Genomic DNA, 14,325 nt, shown 5'->3' on the forward strand with positions numbered 1-14,325 from the left:
TATCAGCAAGCAGTACATCTTCAGTCAAACCAATCTTTATTAATGACAGTGTCAAGTGTTTGTTTTTTTTCTGAGTAAAGCTTTTCAGCTCTTGATAGCCTTGAAAATTGTAAATGAACCTAAGCAAAACCCTAGAATCAGAATAAAAAAGAGATTGGGTATCCAATTCCACAGCCGGAGGGTGGGTGGGTGTGTGGGAGGGCACACACAAGAGTCCCTTCAAATCTACATTAAAAATACAGCAGTGTTTTTACAAGCAGTAATTTTTTATTATAAAATTTGTCAGTTCGGTTTCCAAGAGTCTTGTAAACCTTCCTCTTAAAGTCTGTGTTTGCTTTTAGCTCGATATAACTAGTCTTGAGAAGCTTGATTTTAAATCCCTGATCAGATGGATTTCCTCTTTGACTCTAGACAACAGCCTGGAGGGTGTCCTGAGGCAACAGAAAAAGATGCAGACAACCCATTTGTCTCCTGGTTTGTGCTTGTAGCATGGACACAGGCCTCTGTTCTTCCAGAAGTGTTAGTTAATAGAGGACTCTATTGCTTTCATAAAATTTCTTCCTTCATGACTATCATAGCCATTGAAATCCTGGATTTGGTTTAATAACTTAATTTCATGAGGCTTCAGCATGGATCCTTCAATTACTGGGGACAAACTTAGTAAACACTTGAATGTCACATTCTGAGGTTTCATTTTTCATTTATTTTCTTCTTCAGTAAGTATTACTGTGTCATTAATTTGTTCTCTGGGAATGATAAAATAGAACTAATATGAAATTCAAATGAATTCTTCTGCTGGCAGCCTGTTTGTTAGCAGCAATAATGAAATATAATGATTAGTGGACGGTGGAAAAGATTAAGTGTTTTCCTCAATGATTCCAGTCTTTGATATATTTAAGCACTTAATAAAAATATCCAGAAAAAAACCCAATAACCTAGAATCTAACTGTGTAGTTCTAGATTTTTTAATATATATTCGTTTGTTTCACATCACTTACTTTCATATATACTTCAGTCATTAAAAGGAATCCGTTTCACTTCTAAAATGTTCAAATGTGGAAGAAATCCAAACCCTTTTATTTCTAAATCTAGATCAAGTTTTATGAAATTGGAAACCAATGTTTTGAAGAGAAGACATAATTTGTGTTAGCACTTGTTGGGATGCCAAGGATAGTGTGAAATGCCTGACCAGCCTGGTCTTTACAACAGATTGATCTTTCCATGGGGAAGTTGAACAAGATTTTACAAGGTTATCTGCTTCCACCTGCTGACCATTCTTGATACTACAGACAAAACCAACTGAGAATGCTTCAATAACTTCACTCTCATCTTTCCTCCTTCTGATAGAGGCCATGGGAGCAGTGTGTGTACAGACGAATTCTGCTTGCCTTTTATAGTTAATTACTAGTGAAAATGTTGGATTTTTTTTTTCTTCCTCACTTACCAAAACAAGCTCAGGAAGTCAGCCTGTAGACAGAGATGGTATTTCCTTATCTAACAAATGAGGGAAGAGAAATAGTGAGAAAGTGTCTGGTTGCCAGCAAGTCACACTTGAAAAGAAATGTTTGGGTGTTATATTTCCTTGAAAAGTATTTTCAGTATAAGAGAATTTGAGGTACTAATTCATACATGAGACTACCTGGAATAACAAAGACTTTTGTTACTGCAAATATGCTGCTTCAGAAGTGACAAAGAACTTGATATACTTCATGAAAACCTCTTTACTGTATCTTGCTGTGAATGAAAGTACTTTTTCTCAGGAAACATCAATTCATCTTACTTCATTGAATGATTTCACTTTTTTAATCTTTTATAGGTAGATGGCTTAGGTAAGAAGTCTTTGGCAAGGAAACAATAACAGTCTTTGATTGAAGACAAATAGGCATGGTGTTGAAGAGGCATAATCTCTTCATTTTATATTTGCTTTCATTTTTAGTAGGAGCTGCTGTTAGCTCTCAGCCTTAAATTTGTAGTTTAGGATTTCTATAGCAAGTAATTCTAGCCAATAATCTAAAATCTGCTGAGAGTAGTTCTAGCCCCAGTAAGAGGTTGTGGAAGGACTGGTTTATAACAAAAAAAAAATAGTCCCTCATTTGTATGTGATTTTCTCAACTAGAAAAAAATAGTCCCTCATTTGTATGTGACTTTCTCAACTAGAAATCTCTAGAGCTGCAGTATGTAAGCAAAATTAGCTTCCAAGAATATCATCACTAGAAAAGTGAAGTTGAAAGCAAAAGAAAAATCCTAATAGGTCACTTGTAGTTAAAGTCTAGAACTGTAGACATTTGGCTTATTTAGTTCCACGTAGTAGTACTGTGTTATGCCAAGGGATAATATTGAGAAATTAATGCCTTTCAGATGATGTATTTTGTGATAATGATCATCTCTGCATGTCTTCAGGTGTAATGGCAAAATCCAAAGGTTCAAGGAGAGCTGAGATACTTTAGGATTAAAAAGATCTTGCTGGGTGTCATCAGGTTTGAGATTGTTTGTTTGAGTCGTGAAGAAAATAAAGTCCAAAATATATGTGTGTGTACTTGTATATGTACACATATACATATGCACGTATTTGTGTGGAACTGATGCTTGATTCTTGCATGTTGCATTGAGATTCAGACACAAATATCTTCAAAACACCACGTTTTAGTTAGCACACTTGACAACAGGCAGAAGTTTGAGCAACTGTTTCCTCTGAAGTTTACCTTCGTATTTTTTTTAGCTGCCATCACTAAAGAGAAAAAAGGAAAAAAAAAAAAAAGAGTGAGCAATTACATTTCCCCGAAGATGCAAGCAGAAAAAGCAAACATATGCTGTAAAGCAGAGATCATATGTTTGTCTTAGGAGCTGGCTATACTGCATTGAACTAGATTTATACTATATTGAATTATAGGGTGTTTTGTGATGTTTAAATCCTACCTTTATGCTTGTAATAGATTTTAATAAACTTTATGTAAAGCCATAATTCTAAACATTGTACATTTAAATGTACAGAAATGAGAGTTCAATGAAGGGTAATGGGTTGAGAAACCCACTTTTCAGGTGTTGATGTCCTTCCTTCAGAGTTATTCCCAAAACCCACAACCCTGATCAGTATGTTTTGTGACAAGCTTCTCTATTTGTCTTTTCAGGATACTAAAGCAGAGTGCAGTTCCTGTGTAGAAACTGAGGACAGAAAAGTAAGTGGCTTGTTTTAATGTGATTTGTCAGGCAGCTCTAGAGTAAGTGGTGTTGGTTGGTTGGTTTTTGTCTGATTATTTTTATATAGTGAAACCATGTGGAATTATTTTCTGGTTTATAAAGTTTTCTAACAATAACTTCTCTAGTGTTGTATTTTAACTTTAATGGGGACAAAATATTGAATGTTTTTCTCTTAGGAATTTGAGTAATTACTTGATCAGAAGGGAATTATAATTTAATTTCATGAAACTATAAACAGTTTAAAAGGGATTGCACTTCCAATTCTCAATTTCTGTCATTAATATAAATACTGTCATGTCTTTCATGTTAATGTTGGCGTACCATGTTAAATATTTGTGAAGTACCAGGATAAGGACTGCCTCTTCTTGCTTTATAAGCAGGAGCTGTGACACTGATTTCCCCACTGCCCACCCTCCCCCTTTCAAAATAATGGATGTTTAAAATAGGTTTATTTTGCATTATTTCTAGTTTTATTTCCTGTGGACAAGTTGTGTTCAGGTGTATTCTTCACCTTGTTAGCTTTTTTAAAACACGAAGTTAGGGCATGGTATGTTTGAATATCCTTGAGTAAAGTTCCATTTTTAGAAGGAATTCCTGAATTAAAACATAATGAGGTTTTCACTGTACAATGAGCAATGTTGAAAGCTGCCTTCTAGCAGCTAACAACATCATGTTCTCGGTTTGTTTGGAAACAGTAGGTCTTAATGCTCAATTTCACATCAGTTTAAATGTGCTACATTGTGTGGTACTGATGTTTTATTTCTGAACTTCCAAAACTTCTTTTGGCTGCTGATTCTGCCTATAAGCATTCAGTAGCTCCTCCTTTTAAAAATAATAATAATAAAAATAATGGCACTGGAGTTCTTGCTGTAAAAAGGAGGTTTTAGAAAACAGTGTTGTACCAAAAGCACTTCACTTGTTCATGATAGCTTAAAATTTATAAAACAAAATCATATAAATGCTGTTGAAGTTCATGCAGGAAAGCACAAATCATTTGCTTTGTGGAGATCACAATAAAGGTTCTCCAGAATGTCAGTGATTTTCACCAGTTTCAGGGATGAAGGGAGAGAATTATTTTGTGTGATGCAGAAGCTTATTGAGATAGTGAACTGTGAATGTAACCAGAAGAGAAAGTGTACTATAGCTTAGCTTCTCAACAGCCTTTCCTACTCTCCTCTTGCTGAGGCAGGTGGAGTATCTTGCATTTAAATGAAGTCAGCCCTGAATGTTTTACTCAGATGTGTATCAGTATGATAGAACTGGCTCACTCTAGGGTAGTTACAAGGGCAGTAAGCAAATATAGAGAGAATTTCCTTGAAATTTAGAAACCATACCAGCTTTATCAGAAGGCTCAAAAATACTGCCATGATCTACTTGACAATGCTCTGTGTTTTGGTAAAGACTACAACATTTCTCTCAATAGGAATAGTAACTTTGCTGTGTTGATAGAAAAGCTGAAGCGCAGCCATTTTCCTTTGCATTAAGTGTATGGAATTATCCCTGTTATTTCCACTCCTAACACTTTTTTTCAGTTCTCTTGGAGGTTTAGGGGTTTCGTTCTTGTTCTTTTAAACAGCATTTTAACAAACCAAAGCATTCTTGCTTTGCTGCTTTTTTCTGTTCCTGACTTTATGCCTTACATAAACCCTATTCTCTTATGTTAATGTCTTCTACTTGATTTTTTGGGTAGAATTTCCAAATCCTCCTGCTTTCTAATTATGTTTCCTTTCTTGGCTACATTGTTTGAATTAGTGACAAGTTAGTCTTTTTGTTTCTTGTGCAGTTCCTCCCATTATTTTCTCCATCATTTTGCATATGCCGGATAACTAGTAACTCTATTAATGTGTTCATGGCAAAAAACTTATCAAGAAACAAGTGTTTCACAGTGATGAGACACTGGAACACACTGCCCAGGGAGGTGGTGAAAGCACCAGCCCTGGATGTTTTTAAAGCCTGGCTGGATGTGGCTCTGGGCAACCTGATCTAGTGGAAAGTGTCCCTGCCCATGGCAGCGAGGTTAGAACTTAGGTGATCCTTGTGGTTCCTTCCAACCTTGACAGTTCTCTGATTCTGTCATTCTGTGAATTATATTTGATTTTAAAATGTTAAATTGTCAGAATAAATAGCAATACAGTTTTTAAAGTATGTTCTCACTAAAGAGAGTGGGCTTTAAAAAAAAAAAAAAAAAGTGAAATGTTACCATGTAGAGCTAGAACTGTGTTCTGGATTACTAAATGTGTGTAGTGTATCTGTATCAAGTAGTCACTGTGTTTGTGCACGTGTTGAGCACAGGACATGTAATGTAAACTCTCTAAAATCAGCTGTTCCTCATTACTGTGAGGCTTAGGGCATGTAGGCTTCAAGGTCTGACCATTGTCTTTTGTGAAACTCTCTGGTTGTTTAAATTGAGAGGCATGTTATGCTAAAATGCAGTTTGGGACCTTAATCCTGAAGAACAAGATCTGACTTTTTGGGTGTGGGTAGCAGCTACTAAAACTTCACAAGTAAAAGGTTCTTTTTATTGCTTGAATAATGGGAAAAATTGTCAAGAGCCTGACAGACTTTGGACTGCAATCTTATCAATGTATGTGTTATATTTCTTTTTCCTTTTATTGCAACCTTTGTTTTATCTAGCAGATGTACCAGCCTTTTACCAGTAAACTGGGCTTTTTTTTTTTCATTGTTTTATGATAGGATTATTTCTACCTCAGTATAAATTACAGAAGTGATGTATCTGATATATCTTGGCCTCAGTGACTGCTCTTGAGTTTGAATTGTTTCCTAAGGAGCTATCTTTGTTCATTAGTTTGTGCCATCAGGACTAACCCAGCTGTCAGGCCCCAGAAAGGGGCCTGTGAGCTGACCTTTTTCTGAGGCAACCCAGGACCTAGGTCTGAGAAAGTAAAGTGAAAAGAAAGATCACAAGATTCCCATGTTATCCTATGCTTTATTACTTTGCTCACCTGTTGTGCTTTCCTCTTCCTTCTTGCTCTTGGAAGCAGTGGCATAATGGTAAGGTCACAGTCACAGCCTCCAAACTTGCTGTGAAACCTTGAGGGTCTCTCTCTGTTTCTATCTTAATATCTCAGTAAGTTTGGAGAGCTGGAGATGGGTAGGTTATCAACAGTGCAGTGCTGAGGGCTAACAAATTTCTCATCCCTTTGACTGTAACTACTGGTGCATACAGACGTGTCTTCAGGTTTACAGACTCCTCTGTGTTCTTGCCTCTCAAACACTGCAGTAATAGCAGGCATGAGGTTTCTAGGTTTTGGGTTGTGGGGTTTTTTTACTTGCTACAAGTACAGTTTTTATCCAAGAACAGTGGCAGTCTGTTCAGTGCTCTAGTTTTCACATGCAGAAATTGAAATTAATGTAAAGAAGGGTCCAGCAGCCCTCCCAATTTGTTTCCTTCATTTTGTTAATTTGTTGAAGCATTTTGAAAGAACAGAAGTGTAATAAATACCTATTGAGGTTATATATGATATGATTCTTCTTTTCCCTGCATTGCTCCTAAAACTTAACTTTCCAGTGGGGTTAAGTGGCAGGTTTACATTACAGTCCGGGGATGTAGTTACCAAAGATCAACAAATAAAGATGTATCCATCTTGGTTAATAATAATAATGCATTGTTTCACTTATATGGAATGCATGAACTAAAAACTTAATGTAGTTCATAGAATTTAAACCAAACTAAATAAATATTTTCATTTCATCTAGGTTGAAATCAAGATAAACTACTGCAATTAGGACATGCATCATTAGTATCTAATAATTTGCACTTCCATAATGAAAGATACTACTAATGAAGTATATAATTAGTAATTAATGGATAATTTTCCCAATTAACAACAAAATATAAAACTGCAAGGTGCCTTTTCTTTTGTTCTTTTTCCCTGAAGTTTCTTGATCTCTAACTAATGCAGCAGAAATTTGTGTGACCATGGCTAAAGCCCTGCCTGATGGCAAACTAAAATTTAATAACTGTAATTATTATTTTGAAATCTATTATTCTCTAAATGACAAAATAGCATTTAATAGTCCTAACCACTTCACCAATATTATCTGTCTCTTTCCATTGTTACTTCAGATGACCTTTTTATGTAAGATTCTACTTATATTTTCTGCAAGGATAAAAGCCCTCAGGTTTCAGAATAACAGGAGACAGGTGATCAAGACTCTGCTGCAACTGGCCTGTATGATTCTGCACTGCTAAACTGTTTCCTGTTTCCAGCAGGGGATCCACGTGTATACACACTTTTTGTTCACTACTTCACTGATGTTCTTCTCTTGTTTTTTGTTTTGACTGTGTATCTTCATTCTGAACATCTCAGTATTTGATGTTGAGTGAAACGTGATGGTGAACACGTCTCAGCTTTGCTTTTCAGACAGACATGACTCTTAATTTTTCACAGAAAGAAACCTCTTAAACATACCAGATGTGATTTTTGTAAAACTACCTTGTTTTCTGAAGCTAGTTGTTTTGGAATTTGAGTCATCATTTCAAAGCCTGGAGTGTTTTTCAGAGTGTGGTTTTGCTTCTGCAAGGGTGAAGACGGTTGTTTGTGTTGTTTTTTTTCTTTCTACCCATGTGTTTTAATACAGCCGTGTGTGTTGGGGGCAAACTAGATGGTGGTTGAAGGGCAGGTTTTTTTGTTTGTTTTAATAAATAGGAGACTTACATAGAACATGAATCTTAAAAAAAAAAACAAACCACCAAAACCAACAAACCTGGAAATAAGATTTCTCTGTGTCCTGCTGTCTTTGAGATCTGAACAGAGCACAAAGGGCATATTTTGTTTTACTCTACAATTGCATTTGTCATATCATCAAATTAATTCACAGCAGTGCTGTGAAACCCAGCCTCTTGATACGAAGTTATCTTCCCTTTTGTAGTATTTCCATCTGAAATGGAAAACTGGGACACCGAAAACTGAACAGAACATTAACTTACAATGACCTTTCTGTGCTGGCTAACTATGCTAGAAATGTTTTATTCTTCAGCTTTGGCTTCTTCAATTTTGTTTTATTTCAGCTTACTCTTTTCAGTAATAGACTCACTTTTGCTGTAATGTGCAATGACATTCTCTTCGGTATTCCTTGCAGGCAGCATAATGCTGACCGTTAACTAGCAGCTAAGTGTTATTAGCTTGGTGGCTCAAGGTCACTCAAGATACCTTGCTTCATTTTCTCTTCTTGAGAAGGAAAGTAACTCATGAAGAGAACATTTTTGAGATGAATCTTGACTTTAAAATTTACCACTTCTGAGCTCAGAGTGCAGAGGCTTTATGAGAGCAATAGACTTTATGGGTATGCATTAGGCCAATAACATGATAGGTCAGTAAGTTCGAAAATTTCCCTGTAGGGACATAATGTTTCATAACTCTCTATTACCTTCTGTGGGATGTGGTACAGCCAGCAATGCCTTTCCTTTTCTATGCCTGCTGTGGAAAATATTTTATAATTAATTTTTTTTTAGTACCTTCTGTCAGGATCTCAAAGTACTTTACAAACAACACCTATGAGGAAAGTACTTACATTTATATTGCTCAAGTTTCATAGGGGGAAATAGAAGTGTGAAGGGGAGACAGACAAGGTTACAAAGTGAGTCTGAGACGGAAGGAGAAGGAGAAAAAAAAAATTGCTTAGTCTGTAGCTTCTTGCAAAATTTTAAATTTTAATTAAGGTCTTGTGCAAATATTTTCCGTGAAAGTTCTAAGTGAAAATTGTGTCTTATTAGCAGGAAGGAAACACAGCCAATTTCTTTAACATTCTTCTTCAGATTACTGTGGAGGGAATTAATACAGGGTTCAAGTAGTGACGAGCTGATAAGAAGCATCATGAAAGGACTGACTCAGCTACTGACATATAAGATGTAGATACATTTATATACTGTTTTCTTTCATTTTAATCTCTTTTTCTGCTCTTTGGGAGCTTCCTATCAGCGAATATGAACTAGTATTATTTGTATTCCCTTGTGAAGGCATCACATGCTCTGCTTTGTTTTGTAGAGTTTGGAGATACATTTCTCCTCCCATTAAAATATTTATTTTTTTATGAGGGAAGATCACTGACTCCAGTGGATTGGTAAGAAAGTGTCTTAAGTTGGTTTTGGGTGTAGATAAGAATCTAAAGAAGTTTTGAACATTAATGAGCCTTTTGGTATCTAGAGTGAACAAACAACTCCTATTTCTTCTGCCTCTGTAAGAATTGAACAAATAGTAAGGAGCATTATTGAGCCATCTGATGATAGGACCACATCTATATGATAAATATTTGTGATATAGGGGGTTAACTATAGGACACAGAAACAAGGGGGAGTAACCCAGAAGTGAGAATAACAAGCTGCACTAGGAGTGGTAGAGGCTTGTCACATACGCCAGAGTTTTCCACTGACATCTCTGCTCACCTGAATCAGGTTTACATGTCGTTTCTGGACTCTTCCTCAGTGCTGAGCTGAAAGTTTTCAAAACTTCCACAGAAAGGAACAATTTTTCTGAGGAGTATATCTGTGAAGGCAGGGTTGGTTTTTTTTTTTTTTTGTTTTTTTGTTTTTTACAAGAACAGTTCCTTGAAATCCATGGCTGACTCCTCCACAATGCTTTTAATTCAAGATCTGTTCACTCCACATACCCTAAAACTAAGAAAGTTGACTCAAACCCATGATCTAGGTTGTTTAGGTATCATTTTTTGGTTGTTTTTTTCATATTATTTTTAATGATACTATCTTCAATCAAAGGATTTTTCTTTTGTCTTAGTTTATTTTCTTTTAAAATAAAAGCACTACTTGAAGAAAAAACAGGTAGCTGCAATTTGCCCTAGTATTTAACACACAGCACTAGTCAGCCCAATAAATATTGGACATTCCAATATGAGGAAATAGTCAGAAATCCACTCCATTTCCTGGCATGCAGCTTGGAAAGTTTCATAGTATTTGAATGATCATAATGTCAGCGCTATTACTGCTCTCTTGTTCTTTCTGTCACTGACATGCAATTATGGAATTTCCCAACTGAAGTGGTGAGAATTGCTCCTCTGCCTATATGTGTGTGTCTATCTTTCCCCTTAATCCAACTCTATCTAGCAATCTGTAATTTGATAAAGTGGAGTTGAAATGACAGGCGTGACAGAGGTGCCAAAACAATAATTTGACCTCCCACTGAAGTGTCAGCGTGTTCGGCTGCATGACTTTTACACACGCTGCATGCACATAAGGAACATAGATAGTATATTTATTATGCTACAATACCTGTTAAGGCAGATTGCTAAAAAAAGGTATTACTACTACTGACTTTTTTGCCAATGTGTTCCATCTTTAACCATTGCATTTTCTATCCCTATACTACTGTGTATAAAAAATGATTGCATTTGCACAGAAAATCTTTTTATTAGGAGAGGGGTTTTTTTTTTAGATCTTAATTTTTAAGATATTTTGAAGATCTTGAAATATAATTCTGTGGCTATGTAGCAAATTAGTTCTTGAAGGGGCTATTTATTCTTTTCAGGATTTTTTTTTCATATTAAACCTCTTGGACACAGGTGATAAAGAGTAAAGAAGGAGCCATAACTAAAGTACGCCATTTATTTTCTGAAGTCCTTCAAAACTGATGAAAGATCTAGTTCCTGTTGATACAGAATAGAACTGTTATCTCTGTCATATATCAGCCCGTTGGAAACAAATTTTGCATATGTTGTAAGCAGTTTCATTGAAGGCATCAGTCAGCAAACTGGCAAATGCATAGAGGCACTGGAACAGGTGATTCAGAGAGCTTGTGGATGCCCCATCGCTGGAAGTGTTCAAGGATGGATTGGATGGGGCTGTGAGCAACCTGATCTAGTTGAAGATGCCCCTTCTAAATGCAGGGGTGTTGGACTAGGTGTCCTTTAAGCTCCCTTCCAACTCAACCCCTTCTATGATTATGTGATTCTGTGATTTTCTGTAGTAGCTCCCTAGTGATAATTTCAATTTTTATTTGAGAAAAGTCTTGTGAAATGCGTGACTTTGCCAGTGAGCAGTTTGAGTAGTCGGTACCTTTGTAGTATCAGCTTTTCATTGAGGTAGGCTGGAATTTAAGAAATCCTGAAAATATTTTGTTTGCAATCTGATTTCAATTTAAATCCAATTTTGAAGTTTCTAAAAAGGATCCATGAACACTATAAGTTCTATTATTCTCTATACACAATATAACAGTTTGCTGCTGATATTACATGCTATTAAGGAAGAAAAAAAAAAACACCTTTTTTTTGAGAAATAGTGCTAATTTTTATCCCTTTCTGTGACGAGCAGTCATGCCTTTGAGTTGATATTCATTCTAGCTGTTTGAGTTAATGCTTTTACATTAAGACATGCCTTTATCTGCTGTATTCAGCACTGCTTGCATTATGTGAATTGAAAAATCAGAAAGCAATCACTATTCTTGTTGAACTTCCTCTGCTTTGAAATAAATTGCATGAGGTGTATGACAGTTTCCTGCTATCCACTCCAAAAAACAACACTGATCTAGAAATAACATTCTGAAATATCTTATATATAAATTCATTGTTTTATTTTATTTTCACTGAAGTAAATGTGTGCCCAAGTTACTTATGACTATATTCATATGTACTGTACCTGCATTGCCTACAATGAATTTTGTTTCACTTGAGGACAGTGCCTTAAGGGGACAGAAGAAGGAAACTTTTCAGCTTTAATACTCAGCAAAATGCAAAATGAAAATATTCATATTTGGGGAGGGCGTTCAAGTGGGGATGGAGAACTTAAGTCTGATTTGATGCTAATTATCTGTGAAAACCAAAAACTAATTAATGAGAGATTAAAGTCTTGTTGAACCTTTGACTATATCTTGCTGTTAAGTTTTCAACATGTATAAAAACACAGAGGAAAACTGGCTTTTCAGTTTATACAAAAAAGGGAAAAGACCCACAGATCTGTTAATATTGGCATGTTATGAACGGGAATGTGTCTTGTGTCTTTTCTGTATTTATGAATGATTAAAACTTTGTAGCAATGGAGCAGTGCAACTTCTTGACTTAAAAAGTGTCTGTTTTCACAGAATGATAGGCCTTGGAAGATCTGGAGATCATCTGGTCCAACCCCCCACCAGAGCAGGTTCAGGCAGAGCAGGTTGCACATGATGGCATCCAGGCAGGTTTTGAATGACTCCAGAGATGGAGACTCAACCACCTCTCTGGGCAGCCTGGCCTAGTGCTCTACTACCCTCAAAGTAAAGAAGTTCCTCCTCATGTTTAGATGGAACTTCCCATGTTCAAGCTTGTGTCTGTTACTCTTGGGCTGTCACTGGGCACCGCTGAAAAGACTGGCCTCATTCTCATGACACATAAGGATTGCTAAGTTCTCCCCTCTTTCTGGCAGTGTCAGCTTTTCATAACCCATACTTGACTGCATTATCAGTAAGGCACAGTTGGCCTTAGCAGCTCTACTAACTATAAAAAATTCAGATATTAATCTGGCCTACCAATTTCTTTGCAACATGCCAGCTATATGTATTTTCTTTTTTGCCAAATTATGCATAGGTGAGAAGACATAGATTTAAATCCGTTAACTGTATCTCAGTGTGTGCTTATCTGAGAAATGTATATTTTGATCTGATGTTTCCTTCCCTCCCCTTGTTTCTTGCTTTTTAATAAGGGTGTTGGAGGGTTAATAAAGAAGGGTCGAGTCAACAGGATGTACAGATGAATTGCCTTATTTTCAGATGGTTCTGTGTTTTCTGTCAGTTCTGCTAACCCCAGCAGCTGAAGGGTTGAGGAACAGGGAGAGCTCTGACTTTCATCTAAGTGCCTGCTTCACTTTGTCTCCCACAGGTTCTGGGAATGCCCTTAATGAAGCCACTGTGGCTCTGGCACCACTTTCAGACTGTGACCCTTTGTTATGTTTCCTTCTGCAAGCCTGGGAAAGCCTTGTTTTCAAGGGCTATTTCTGGACTTGGTCTAAAAAAACATTGAAGGGGCAGGAAAGTCTCATGTCGATAGAAAGTCTCACATTGATATGTACAAAATTATCTCTCTGTATTGGGCAAAACAGTCTCAAATCAGGGACTTGCCTTTCACCTAGATCACTGCCAACCAACCCTTCAACCTCTGAGGAGAATAACGTACAAACTGGGAATTGGGTCCATCCCAGTTCCTCTGGCTAGGTGAAGGGCATGACAGATACATATGGTAGAGAGCTTTTGATACAATTACTTACCATTTTAACTGGATGAACTTTTAAAACAAATTAAAATTAGGGTCAGTTTTGGGAGAAGGAATGGGGGGAAAGGTTTGTAGAATCTCTCTTACCTCTGATTTTTGATGCTTGCTTAATCAGCCTTAGTAGACTGCCCAACGTTTTAAAACAAATCTTTGTTACAAACTGTCACTACTGCCTTCACTTACTTTTGCTCAAAACGTGCTTTATTTGTTTGAAAAAAAGTGCAGTCAGTTCATTAAGCTAGGTGAAATCTGATCACGATGGCAATAAAGGGAGTAGGTCAATGTTTGCCAAGATATGGAGCAGAAATACATGGCAGAATAACTCCTAAGAGAACTTTAGATAATGAAGCCACTGTGGGAAGCCACTTAGTGTTCTGCACTTGCAGAGAATCCCAGAATTTATCCAGCTGATAAGAGTATTTATTCTTGCAGAAAGCTCCCAGATGGTAACATTTAGAAGCTATATACTTTTTTTTTTTTTTAACTCTGTTACACATCAGGCTTGTTGATATGTTTTTTATTAGCCACATAATCTTCCAGATTTTGTTTCAATAAGCTGAGGTACAGTGATATTTTTCATTAATTTTCTGTTCCCAGGTTTAAGCAATGCATTCTGCTTTTCTTTTTCTAAAACTGCAGGACAGCATTTTGTGTATCAAGTGATACACAGATTGTACATTACCTGATTAAACTTACCACAACAGTACTATAAAAGACTTGCTAACTTTTCTGTTTCAGTTCTCTAGAAGATAAAATAAACAACACAGAAGGTGTGGCTTATCAATATATACCACTTCGGTGGCTAATTCAAAGATACAGAAAATGTCAAACCTTCCTAAAAAAAAGAAAATATGCAGATGGAGGAGTGATAAAATAAATATTTTTTTCTTGACTCTATGTGTTCATCTAGTAAAT

General features: G+C 36.3%; 1 protein-coding gene across 1 annotated transcript in view; it reads left to right on the forward strand.

The window, feature by feature from the left end:
• Positions 1-14,325, forward strand: part of RBFOX1 (RNA binding fox-1 homolog 1) — a 1,190,001-nt gene that overhangs the window by 644,148 nt on the left and 531,528 nt on the right. Inside the window, exon 5 of the mRNA XM_054391093.1 lies at positions 3,129-3,176. Within this exon, the coding sequence (XP_054247068.1) occupies positions 3,129-3,176 (48 nt within the window). The remainder of the gene's footprint in view (positions 1-3,128; positions 3,177-14,325) is intronic.

This window comes from Indicator indicator, chromosome 22 (genome assembly GCF_027791375.1).
Source record: "Indicator indicator isolate 239-I01 chromosome 22, UM_Iind_1.1, whole genome shotgun sequence".
Taxonomy (NCBI): Eukaryota; Metazoa; Chordata; class Aves; order Piciformes; family Indicatoridae; genus Indicator; species Indicator indicator.